General features: G+C 45.4%; 1 protein-coding gene across 1 annotated transcript in view; it reads right to left on the bottom strand.

Annotated features, from left to right (window-relative positions):
- Positions 1-7718: 7718 nt before the first annotated feature.
- The window catches only part of KATNAL2 (katanin p60 subunit A-like 2), a 58143-nt gene continuing 53708 nt past the window's right edge, over positions 7719-12153 (bottom strand). Inside the window, exons 13-15 of the mRNA XM_006891693.1 lie at positions 9487-9649; positions 8392-8494; positions 7719-7858 (exon numbers count right to left, since the gene is read on the bottom strand). Of these exons, the coding sequence (XP_006891755.1) occupies positions 7719-7858; positions 8392-8494; positions 9487-9649 (406 nt within the window). The remainder of the gene's footprint in view (positions 7859-8391; positions 8495-9486; positions 9650-12153) is intronic.

The following is a 12153-nucleotide window of genomic DNA, read 5'->3' as shown; positions in this document are numbered from 1 at the left end:
GTAAAATTAAAACTATCAGTATTTTACAGATGTTTTAATTAGACATTGTTATTAACAGGAACAGTGCAGAAACTAAAATCAAGCCTTTAATGTCTTATAGACCATGCATTTTTGAAGTTAGTGTCCACTGGGGTCCTATTAACTGTACATTTGCAAGATTTCATTATTTTTGCCTCTGACACTATGGGGAAAATCTTTCAGAAGCTATTGGGACAGATTCAGGCTTTTATGTGCTTGGTTACTACAGCCTGAAAATGAAATCTCATCTTGTAGCGTGGCTCATCCTTCTCATGTTAAACCCACCGAAATGAAAGGGACTAAGTAGGTAATGATTTTCCTGGTGCATTTGCATACTGTGATAATCCTGGACCACTGCAATTGTTTTACAGGGCTCTTAGGCATTGAATTATTAGAATGTAATTGTACATCATTGTAGTGTTCACCTTATTAAAGCTCACACTGATGGTAATGAGCTCTGGGGTTTGATGCTTGTTTAGAGATCAGCTTGGTCTTGGATGGGAGAGCGTAAAACCAAGTAAATGGCAGTTTCCCCACCCCCCCCACCCCCCCCAGTGAAGTGAACACTTTCCTCTTGTTCTGGCAGTTGTCCTTGTGTGGTACTTCCACATCCTGGAGAGGAGAAGACCAGCGTGCTGTGACCACCATCAGAAGGATGGGTGGGGTCCAACTGACAGTTAAACACTGTCTGACCTACCCTAGGGTACTTCTGTTAAACGGCTGCTGGGAGGATAAATGCATTAACCACATACTATGTATTTAGAATAGGATCAGGCAAATAATAAGTGCTCTTATGTTTATGAAAAAGATGCTGCTGCTACTGCAGGTGTAGCCAGACTGCCTGCAGTTAACAATCTGAAATGCAGTTGGGAGGCTCTGTCCCTGCAGTGGTTACAGTGGGGAAGGTCTTCCTGGGGACAAGAAGAGGCATTCTGCAGAACTTGGACTTCCCCAAGACAAAGCCAGTTAGACTTCGTGCTAGAGACTTGCGTTGCCTGATGGCTGGGCTCCCCTCTCCTCTGACCTGTTACTTGGGCTCCTAGGCAAGTGATGCCTTGAGCCAGACCTTAGCCAGTTACCTGAACACGTGTCTGCCATGTGTGCCCACTGTGGGAAAGACTCAAACACGTAAGAATAAGATTCTGCTAGAGAACCTTCTCCAGTGAGGAGCTCAGGAAGAAGACACATCAGACATTACTCAGGAACAGTATGGAGTCTTCACTCGAATGTCCCCTCCTCTGTCAGGTCCTCCCTGACCGTGACATGGAATGAGCTTGTTATTATTCTCTCTACAGGGGGCTCTTGGTGTTAGGTGTTGTCTACTTTTCAACCAAGAGTGACCCCGTGTGACAGCAGCACCACCCTACAGGGTTTTCTAGGCTGTTTTCTTTATGTGGGTGCATCACCAGATCATGCTCTCACAGATAAAGCCAGAGGGGAGGTTCAAACCACCAGTCTTCTGGTTCTCAACCACACACCTAACCACTGCCCCACCAGGAGTCCTTCCCATTTGTTAGAATGCATGTCATCACGCTTCTCCCCTTGGAAGGATTGTGTCACACGCTTTATTTCTGCTACAGCACAATCACTCAGCTGGTTACTGAACTAATGAGCTGTAAATAATGTAGAAATTTAATGCTAGAAGGTCTAATTGTGAGTAAGCAGGATAAAGTAAGTTTTGTTTTTAAACTCACTGTCTTGTAGATGTCTGGTGGAGAAGGCCCCATCGATACTGGAATTAAGGGATGAGATGCTCTGGAGCTGGATTAGTGCTCACACTCAGAGTGCGCAGCCCTGATGGCTTTGGGAGTAGAGTGACGAGATGAGTGGGTCGGGTCCCCCGAGCATCAGGTACCCAGGCAAGGAAACAGCTTCTCCACCTCATTCCACTTTCCCTGTAGGTCATTAGTTAGTCTTGGTTTGTGATTTGTAATTTTACTGAATAAACATTAATGTTGTTGTTGTGTGCTGTCAAGTTGGAATCAGCCCATGCATGGGCCTCTGGCAGGTCTTCAGAGGCTTGTGGAGCAGCTGGTGGCTTTGAACTACATGCCTTTGGGATTGTAGCGCAGTTCCTTATTACTTACCCATAGACTTGCTAATTGACTTGTCCACAGAGAAGTTCCTATCGGTAAGTAAAAGTCTTGTTTCAGATGAAGATGACTGTAGACATCTCCATCCCTGCTGACTGGTCTACCTTGGGCCTTGGGAGGCAGTGGAGTAACTGAAGAAGCTGGAGGACGTCTTTTCCCACTGCTCCCCCCAGTGGCTGTGGTGTGGCATTGACCTCAGGGGCAGTGACTTTACCAGTTTACTGTAATCTTGTCTTCAGCCTCCAAAAGGACGAAGTGACATCTGAGGAGACGACGAGTATTGCACTGCCCACTGTAGGAGACGGTCACTGAGCGAGGGCCAGGCACAAGCTTGGTGCACAGGGTACAGGGAGCGCATTTCTTATCTTCCTTCTCATATCACCAAGTCTGCAAAAACGATCCCTGAGGGCATGTTGGTTAAGCTCTCAGATGCCAACCAGAAGGACTGGCAGAAAGATGGCAGTGGAGTCCATGAGATTTCTGTAGCTGGGAAACCTGTGGGGCAGTCTGTCCTCTATGGTGACTCAGTGGCAGTGTGTTTGGTTTAGCTGCCCATTCTATATTTGCCAACATTGACCATACCAGGTAGAAAAGGAAGGAGCAGCGATCGGCAGCCTCACTCTCCGTCATAATTCCATGAAACCCCTGCAGCAACGGGTACCAGAAACCCTCACTCTGGTCATGCCATCACTTCTATCCCACATTCAAAAGGACGGTAGTGTGGTAGAGGGGAAAGTGAAAAACACGCACACTGGATACACTGCCTGGTTTGGGATAAGTAGTCATGTAGGATGAACCGAAGTTCTCAGGCACCTACAATAAGAATTTTTAAATGACACTAATCTATTTCACTAAAACACCCTGCCTCAAGCAATAGAGTCCTCTTTTCATATTGGCACTAGTTTGCATAAGGCCATACTGGTATTTGCAAGTTTAATGGACCTGATTTACAAAAGCCTTTTTCAGCATAAATGCACAAGGCCTGTGACTTCTGAATTATACCAGCCATTAAGGCTCGCCACCCCAAAGCATGGTGCTGTCCTTAAGGGACAGTAACGAGGCACCAGGACTCATTTATCATAATATGGGCTATGTATTTGTTAAAACCGAGTAGTTTTGAATACTTCACTTTGCCCAGTGCTTACCTTCTTGTCACATCTTAACCCCTGTTTGCTTAACTGGCGGGTAGGTATGCCTGAGGAAATCAACTATAAATATTTATCAGATGCCCGCTTGGATAAAGCATGAAAAGCAACACAGACCACAGCTCCAGCTTCTAAGGTGTGCATTTTCCAGTTGTGGCGCTGCAACATACAGAGATGCATCAGAACGCGAGAGAGTGCTCTTAACAAGTGCCAGACAGTTGAAGGACGCTCTCAGAGACGCAGTCATGCGCATGAGCGAAGAGCTTTGGAACAGGAGCCACAATTGATATTATCTGGAGAAAATGCATTGTTCCTGTCATCAGTGTCCTACACCATTGTGGAAAATGTTTTATTTATTCATAGATTCAATAGCAGTGGAGTAAGTTCTGCATTTTTGGAACTTATCCTTGTATAGGGGAGACAGGCAATAATTACAATGAGAAATACAACCTAATACAGAGAGAAACAACTGGTAAGTGTCAGAGAAGAAAAAGCAGGTAAGAGAGGTTAGAGTTACTTCAGGTCAAGACGGTCCATGAGGGGAACCTCTGGGGTCATGAACTGAAGTGAGAGGGCTGGATAAGTGGATTGTAGGGGCAGATATGCACACTTGCCAACATCTGAATATCAGAGCATCCCAGAGGCAAAGCAGTTCCTGCTCACCTAGAAAGACTGATAGCAGCGAGTCCAGATTTCCAGCCAGCTCTGCTCAGTTAGCCATCCGGCTGTATCCTCTCCACCCACCAGTGCCCCCTCCTCTCTTCCTTTTACACCCAGCCCACTTGAGTCATGACCTCAGCTTTAAAGAAAATACCACACCACATGTTGGATTAAGCTCCATTTCCCCCCAAGAACTGAGACTCATTTTCTGTAGCCCTGTAAACTTGTTAGCACACTTTTGACAATAGAGACATAGAGGCTTTCATATTTATCATACGTGCTAGCTGGTCTCTCAAAACCACACGTAAGAGTAAAGGGGAAAAGAAGGTGTGAGCCCACAGGGACAAGTCACCGATGAGTGCCGGAGAGCATCAGTGGGTGAGGGGACGGGATACCTGGAAAGGTCATCAGCTACGTGTGACCATTTGGAAAATGATGTCAACTTGTATCTGACAAACCTGAGACTGGGCAAAACATGAACCTATTTAAGGAATGAAGTGTATGTAACAACAAAGCAGTGATTCCAGGAAAGGCAAAAATATCACGCGGGAAGGAAACAGTAAACCTAATTGTGTGGTGGTTTTGTGCTAGCGAGTTGACTATAACTCACAGTGACCCTGTGAACAGGTGTGAACCGTGCCCTGTTCCACGCCGTCCGCACCGTCTCCAGCATCCTCAGGCCCATTGTGACAGTCACTGTATCAGCCCATCTCACCCCCTACCTTTCCCAGCATGATGGCTTTTTCCTGGGACATGCCTGACAACATGCCTTCCTTCCTGACAACATGCCCAGAATACGCAAGATGAAATTTCACCATCTTTGGCTCCAACCCCAACTAGGAAAAAATCCAGTATGATTTCTAAAGTTTCACTCAAAGTAAGTTTTTAAGGCCCAAATCTCTCACTCTCGTTGCTGCTGAGCTGGAACCGACTCCAGTAGGTTTTCAGACACTTTGAATTGCATGGGAGGAGACTGCCCATCTGTCTTCTGTAGAGAGCCACCAGGGATTCGAATATCAGAGAGGCAACACTTTGAGTTAGGAGCACAACTCCTTCCCTCTGTGCCAAACTGAACAATGGATACAGTTCTAATAAGTATGTTAACTACGGAGAACTTGAAGTGGAGATTTTGATAGAGCAAGACATGTAGGTACAGTAGAAGAGGACAGAGGGGAGAAAGAGCTACATTTTATTTCATCTAAAACAAGGAAACAGGAGGTAATGCCCAGATCAAGCAAGGAGCCACCTAAATGCATGACATAAGGACATGTGCACACACTTCTCTGGAGACAGATTTTGTGAGGGAAAAAGATACCAGTTAAATATGTAACAGGACACTGGTGGAAGTATTTAAAAGGGGAAGTTGAAAACGTAAAAAGAATAGAAGTGGTGAAGGTGTGAATGGGATCGTGGAAATGGGTGAAGTTCATGTGTACTTGCTGAGAGGGACACCAGAACCATGTGTATCTTGAATGAGCAGGAAGCTAGTGGGACCATAATGCGACAGGCATGCTCCGCACAGAATTTCCCATCCCTTTCCCGTTTATCCCTAAAAGTAACATGTACAGTAAGTACAATCTTACCTGTTTTCCAACTACAGCAAATTCGTAACAGCAACTAAGATTTCATGAAATTGCAAAAGAAGTGGTCACAAGTAGGTGAACTATCAGCTACAAGAAATACCAGCAGAGAGGATAACCAAAAATCACAAAAAGATGTGGGCACTGTGAGAAGTCCAGCAGTCTGCGCCCACTGTGTTTAGCATCGTGTACGTCTAGGGTACAGGAGTTCTGGTGGCATGCTGTGTTAGGGATTGCACTGCAGGCTGAAAGGCCAGCTGCTCTGTGAGAAGATGGACAGTCCCCTCCTATAAAGATTTCAGAACAAACTGCCATAGAGTCGGTTCTGACTCACAGCTACCGCCATTGATTTCTTAACAGGAGACGACTTCCCATCTTTCACCCCCAAAGCTGCGTGTGGATTTGAACTGGCAGAGGCACAGCATTTGGCTTAGCAGTACAACATCCTTGGGCAGCAGGAGTTAGCATTGACTTTAGAGTAGTGACTTTAGGTCTTATTTGAGTATATCTGTGTGGCTTAGTGGTAAATAATTGTGCTGCCAACATGCAGAAGTCCATAGTTTGAATCCTCTAATTGCTCCACAGGAGAAAGGGGCAGTTGCCTCTCATGTGATTTACTGCCTCTGAAAACCCACTGGAGAGTCTCCTCACTCTCCTTCCCAGCAAGTCAGCCATCCTAAACCAGCGTGAAGCGCCCTGCATTAAAGGGCAAGTAGGCGTTGTCCATAAGTCAGGTACCCATACTCCAGGGACTACAAGTATAAGGATTATTTTCAATTTGACTACACTTTCCATGATGTAACATTTGGTAAGAATTTAAGAACATCCCATTCAAAATAGCCAGGATGTTTTAAAAATATCTCCAAAATGTCTCTTTTCCCTCAATAGCAAAAATAATTTTTAGTAACAAAGAAGGAAGACTCACACTTCAGGCTACAAAACATCATCTACAGCTACCATAATCAAAACATCCAAGTAGAATAGCTAAGATTAAACAAAAGGAAAATAGCATATGTAGGTGAGAAAACCCTTTTACCTCAACAGCAGCAACCATGGGTAGGAAAGGTCAACAGCTGAGACATTGATTAGGAAGCAGTGACTTTATGGCAGCCACATGATTAACTGGTATCACAAAAGTTTACACCTGAGAAGGAGAGGGGTAAGTCCTGTGCTCCAGCAGGATGTGCCCATAGGGCCTCTGCTATTCACACCAGTTTGTGAAAAGGCTCACTTACATGTAGGCGGTAAGGAAGGGAACACATGGGCACAGAGAATGAAGCCAGTGGCATTTCCAAGTGGGCCTGCATGTGGTAAAGATTTGCTACTAATAAAGCTGGATGAGATCAGAATTCTGGAGAGTGAGCTGATGAGAATATTGTTAACACGGAATAAAACAAAGGCATAGCTGTTCCTCCAACAAGTTTCCAGAACAGTCTATCACGTGAGGAAGACTCTCCAGCAGAGTGGCTAGTGGGTTTAAACTGCCAAGAGAGCATGGCCTTTAGATCAGCAGTGCAACTCCCTACGGACTAGGCCAGCAGAGCCCCTTCAACAATGAATGTTGTGGTTGTGTGCTGTTGAGTCAGAACCCACTCATAGCTGACCCTCCAACGGGTTTTTGGAGGCTGTAACTTGCATAGGAGGAGAATGTCCAACTTTCTCCCACGGAATAGCTGGTGTGTTCGAACTGCCTGCTTTTGGGTCAGCAGTGCGACTCCTTACCGCTAAGCCACCAGGGTTCCCTCAACAATCAGCGGTAGACTAGAGTTCCTTCTCTGATTTTGTCCTTGTCCATCTTTGAGCCCATCTGATCAGACAGCTTATTAAACTACCAGATGGTTACCCCAACTCAGAGCCACCCTGCATTCTAACGTAAGTTTTTAATCCCTTTTACCTCAAAATTAACGTATCAGGTCACAAAAGAAGAATACTACTAGAAATCATTCATCAAAATTTTATGCCTTCTGCCAATGTGATGGGGAAAATAAATCTCTGTTGCATGACCCCATAGTACATTTGCATAGCACTGACACAATATTTTGCATCTTCTGTGGAAAAATGAATGAAAATTTTGCAGGTTTTTGAAAGAATGCTGTTGGCCAGGTTATTACAGTCCTCATAAATTTCTCTCATCTGTTTCCATCATTATGTTGTCCTATTTCCCCCAATAAACCAGGAGGAACTGTGGTTGCCTCTACGGCCAGGTCAGGTTCAAAGTCATTTCAGACAGACTCGAAGTCTCTCTGCCAGGCTGCGTACTTCTCTGTCAAGTTCTTTGCTGAAGGCTTGGTGTGGGCCAGCACATCCAAGAAGTCGGCCGTGGTCACTGTATCCAGCTGGATGGAGGGGAGACTGCTGCTCTCTACATAAAAACACAACAATAACAGCAATCGACCTCCTCCAGTGATCAATGCAATTGAAATGGCAATAGACATTTTTTCAAGACAATGCATAATGCAGCATACTTAATGGTTAATGCAGCAAAAGGCAAGACTGAAAAGGGTGGAAAGAAAATTCTCTAATGTGCAACCCAGTTAGTTCCTAAAGCACAGACTGACTCCCCCACCTCTTTCCAAACAGGAGTGACTGAAATGTATTGTTATCAAAGTGTTATTTAATATTTATATAGTGCTTCAGATGGATTCAGCCCAACGTCACAGCGTGCCAGAGAAATAAAAGCCCAAGCCCTGAGGAGTTCCTCATCTACAGGCAAAGTCAATCCAGAACAAGACACCAGAGGGGGAAGGAGTTGGGGTTCAGGAGAGAGGATTTAACCAGGAATGAGATGCAGATGCAAAAGCCCACCAACCACAGGAGAACGGCGCCATCTGCTGGCCAAACTTGGATCTTCATTTCTCCCCTCCCGGAGTCTGTGCTGGGTGGGCCCGGCCTTACCCGACTGATGACTTTCAAGTGTACTGAAGATTTTCCTCACTGGCCGCATGGCTGCCTCCCTGCACACAAGCTTAATGTCGGAGCCCGAGTAGCCCGCAGTCTCCTAAAACAGCCACAGATCCCGGTCAGCAAGCAGAATTTTGGTGGTGATGACATTCTTCTTATTTTTTTAAAAGTTAAGTTCATTTGCCTCACTTTACAACCTTCTCTTGAATTTCTGAGATTATAGATCCCATTAGCGGGCACAGACTGGCTTATCTTTCTCTCGAGGGGCGGGCTGGTAGGTTCAAACTGCTGAACTTTCGGTTAGCAGCTGGACACAGCCTGCTGTGCTATCAGGATTCAGCGATTACGTTCTTAAGAGGCAACAACAGCCCTGGTGGGTTCTGTACCGATCATTCGTGATCATTACACTGCACTGCCAATGAAGGTGCTTGGTTTGAGTGCACCACCAGTTGCTCCTGGGAGAAGATTGGGCAATCAACTCCCATGGGATTTACTGCCTCTGAAAACCTGCTGGAGGATCAGCTGTGGGTCAGTTCCGACACTGTGGTACACAACAACAACGGTGGTGCAGGAAGGTGTAAGGCAATCAGCACCTTCCTGAAAACTCCCGACTCACTGCCGTCAAGTCAGACCCAACTCACAGCTGACCTCCACTGGGGCCCAGCGACAGTGGAGACAAAGACAGGCACTTCGAGCTCTTCTCATGGCGCAACACTTCATTTTCATCCTTTGAAACTTATCTGTTACCTCATTTCACAGGCGAAGCAGCTCAGGCACAGAGATGAAGTGACTTCCCTGAGGCCACCTGGCTCCTAAGTGGGAGGGCCAGGATGTGACCGTGAGGGGCTCGGATTCTGAATCCCTTTCTTTTTCTGCTACGTCGTGCCAGGGATGGAGAGCTCACTCCATCATGAAGAGCAGGCCCACACTGTGTTGCCGGGACAGCCTGGATCTTCTCTAAGTGTCTAGAGTCAAGAGGCTCCTAACAGCTCAGGAGATGACCCCACCAAGGAGACTGGAGGATGGTGGGCCATCGGCCCACACTCGCCTCCCTCCGGGATGTGACCAGGGACGGAGTTTGGCAGGTACCCGGCTCAGCACTCCATACTCCAGCTCTGTGCGCAGCTCCAGGGCTTGGTTCTTGCTGACAGGGGGCAGCCAGTGGCGGATCATGGCCTGCCTGGCCTCCTGGCTGGGAAGATCGACCAGAATCCTTTTCTCCAGGCGACGTAACATGGCACAGTCCAGCTCCCTGAAAATCACATCAGAAGCAGAGGACGTGAGGGAGGCAGTAAACACATTTCTTAACTGACAACTGTATTTTGAGACCAATTTTTAGCATGGTTTCACTGCAGGAAGATACTGTGCATTTTGTCTTCTTAGTCAACATCGACACCAGAGTTAGGGGGGGCTCTGGTGGCCTAGAGGAAAGAAGTTTCACTGCAATATGAAGGACATGTGGTTCGAATCCACCAGCTGCTCTGCAGGAGGAGGATGGGCAAAGTTCTCCTGTGCAATTTGCCACCTCTGAGAACCCGCTGGAGGGTCAGCTATGTATGGATCCGTCCCAATGCAATGGCACACAACAATACCTGAGTTGGTGGAGCAATTACTTTCCACTGTTTGCAAGGTGGGGATAAATAGTTTGAAAAAGGAAAAGAAAGAAGGAAATTATAACCTCCAAAATCCCATCTCACATCAGGAGTAATTTTGGGTGAATAAATTTTGGGGCAAAAGATACTCAGCTAACATCAACCAAACATATGAGCCTTGCCGTTGCACTCACAGCATGAATTATTCAATCTCACCCTGCCAACAAGTAAATCATTCCTGAAAAGAACTTGGACACTCTGGGAGGTACATTAACTCTTTCAAATCTCTCATCTCTACATCCTACTGTGAATGCATGTATCCTGTTGTTGTTCTTGTGAATTCAAAGAATGCATGCTCCTTCCAGGGGAAGCCAAAGGCTAGAAAGTGGCCCTCTGAGACACTCACTCAGGTCTTCCAAAGCAGCCAGGTCACGCTTACGCAGAAAGTCTTGTATCTTTTGTTGAATATATGCACGCCAAATAGACACTGATTTCGCCAAATAGACACCGATTTCACTTTCTCCTTCTGCCGCTGAGCGGCCTTGATTTACAGTCTTCAAATGATTGTACCCTCTTTTTCTGAGCTGTTCCCCCTCCACTAACAAATTCCTTGTCCCCAAGTTTCTGCTGGTGGTTTGTGCCCCTATAGAGAGATCTTGAAAGACATATTCTTTACTGGTTAAAACTACTGTGTTGTTTTAAGAAAACCTTAGGGAATATTTTCAGTTTAAAGATTATCTTCAGAGTAATAAAGTCAGAGGTTCACCCAGCCTCCAACCTACCCCTGAATTGTAATTTCTCCCATTTCACTCAACTTCTTAACATGTTCAACAGAGAGTAAAAGACAGTGCCCATCCATATACCAACCACTGGGCTAACCAACAGATTACCTTTGGCCAGATCTGCTTTGCATGTTTATCTGTCTATTCTTGCTAAAAATACCTCAAAGTAAATTACATCAGGAGGCCTCACCCCTAAACGCTTTTGCATGCATTTCCAAAAAAGATTTTCTTACAACACCATTATAACATCTAACCAAACTGACACTAATTTCATAGGAAGTCCAATGTTCAGTCTGTATTCAAACTTCTACAGCCATCACCAAAATATTGCTTGTCATTTATTTCCCCCTCCCCAGATACAGCTAATCAATGATTGTACATTACCAATGGTTATGTCTCTTAAATGTCTTTGAGCCTATGTCAGTCTTCCTGCCCTGGCCACTCTCTGAAAAGATAAAGTCAGTTGTAAACTGCCCCATGTTCCAGATCTGTCCTTGTGGCATCGTGTACCTTATCCTTCTATCCCCTGCCCTCTCAGAAAATTAGATCCCAAAGCTCAACTAGATGCAAGAGAAACATTGTTGGCAAAACTATTTCACAGATGATGTGTGTTTTCATATTACATCACACTAGGATCCACATAATGTCTTTGTGTCTCACTGTAAGGTCTGTGATGTTTAAGTACCAGGATCATCCGGTATCCATTGCAAGGGATACCTTTTTTCTTGTTTCTTGAGGATTCCAGTCTTGCTAAATGCCGTGTGTGTGTGTGTGTGTGTGTGTGTGTGTGTGTGTGTGTGTGTGTATTAATTTTTCATCTGGTCACTGAATTCAATTATTTGACACAGGCTTACACAAATAGGTGATATGTAGGTCCCTCATTATAGCAACAAGTCAAGGCTAAATTGATGCATTAGTTACAATTTTCAAACAATCCTAACTCCACAATGTATCAAGTAAGGTTGCACACTGCTTCTGGATTACACACAGAAGGTTGCAAACATTCTTAATATCCATGCAAATACATATCACTGGAACAAAAGTATCTTCAAATCTACTCTTTTTCTCTTCCTTTATGAATGTTGGTCTATATTAATCCCCAATTAGAAAACTAGATCTATCTCAGCTACTCACATGAATTGTAAAAACACAAGTCTGGCTTATAAAGATGGTGACGAAAGCAAAGAAGGAAGCACCTGCCCCTCCCAAAATTGAAGCCAAAGCAAAAGCATTAAAGGCCAAGAAGGCAGTCCTGAAGGGCGTCCACAGCCACAAAAGAAGAAGATCCACACGTCACCCACCTTCTGGTGGCCTAAGACACTGAGACTTCGAAGGCATCCCAAGTACCCCCAGAAGAGCGCCCCCAGGAGAAACAAGCTTGA

This window comes from Elephantulus edwardii, unplaced genomic scaffold, assembly GCF_000299155.1.
Source record: "Elephantulus edwardii isolate Elephantulus edwardi_28Jun2011 unplaced genomic scaffold, EleEdw1.0 scaffold00103, whole genome shotgun sequence".
NCBI classification, from domain to species: Eukaryota; Metazoa; Chordata; class Mammalia; order Macroscelidea; family Macroscelididae; genus Elephantulus; species Elephantulus edwardii.
The sequence above is the reverse complement of the archived record's forward strand: the minus strand, read 5'-3'. Positions and strand labels throughout refer to the sequence as shown.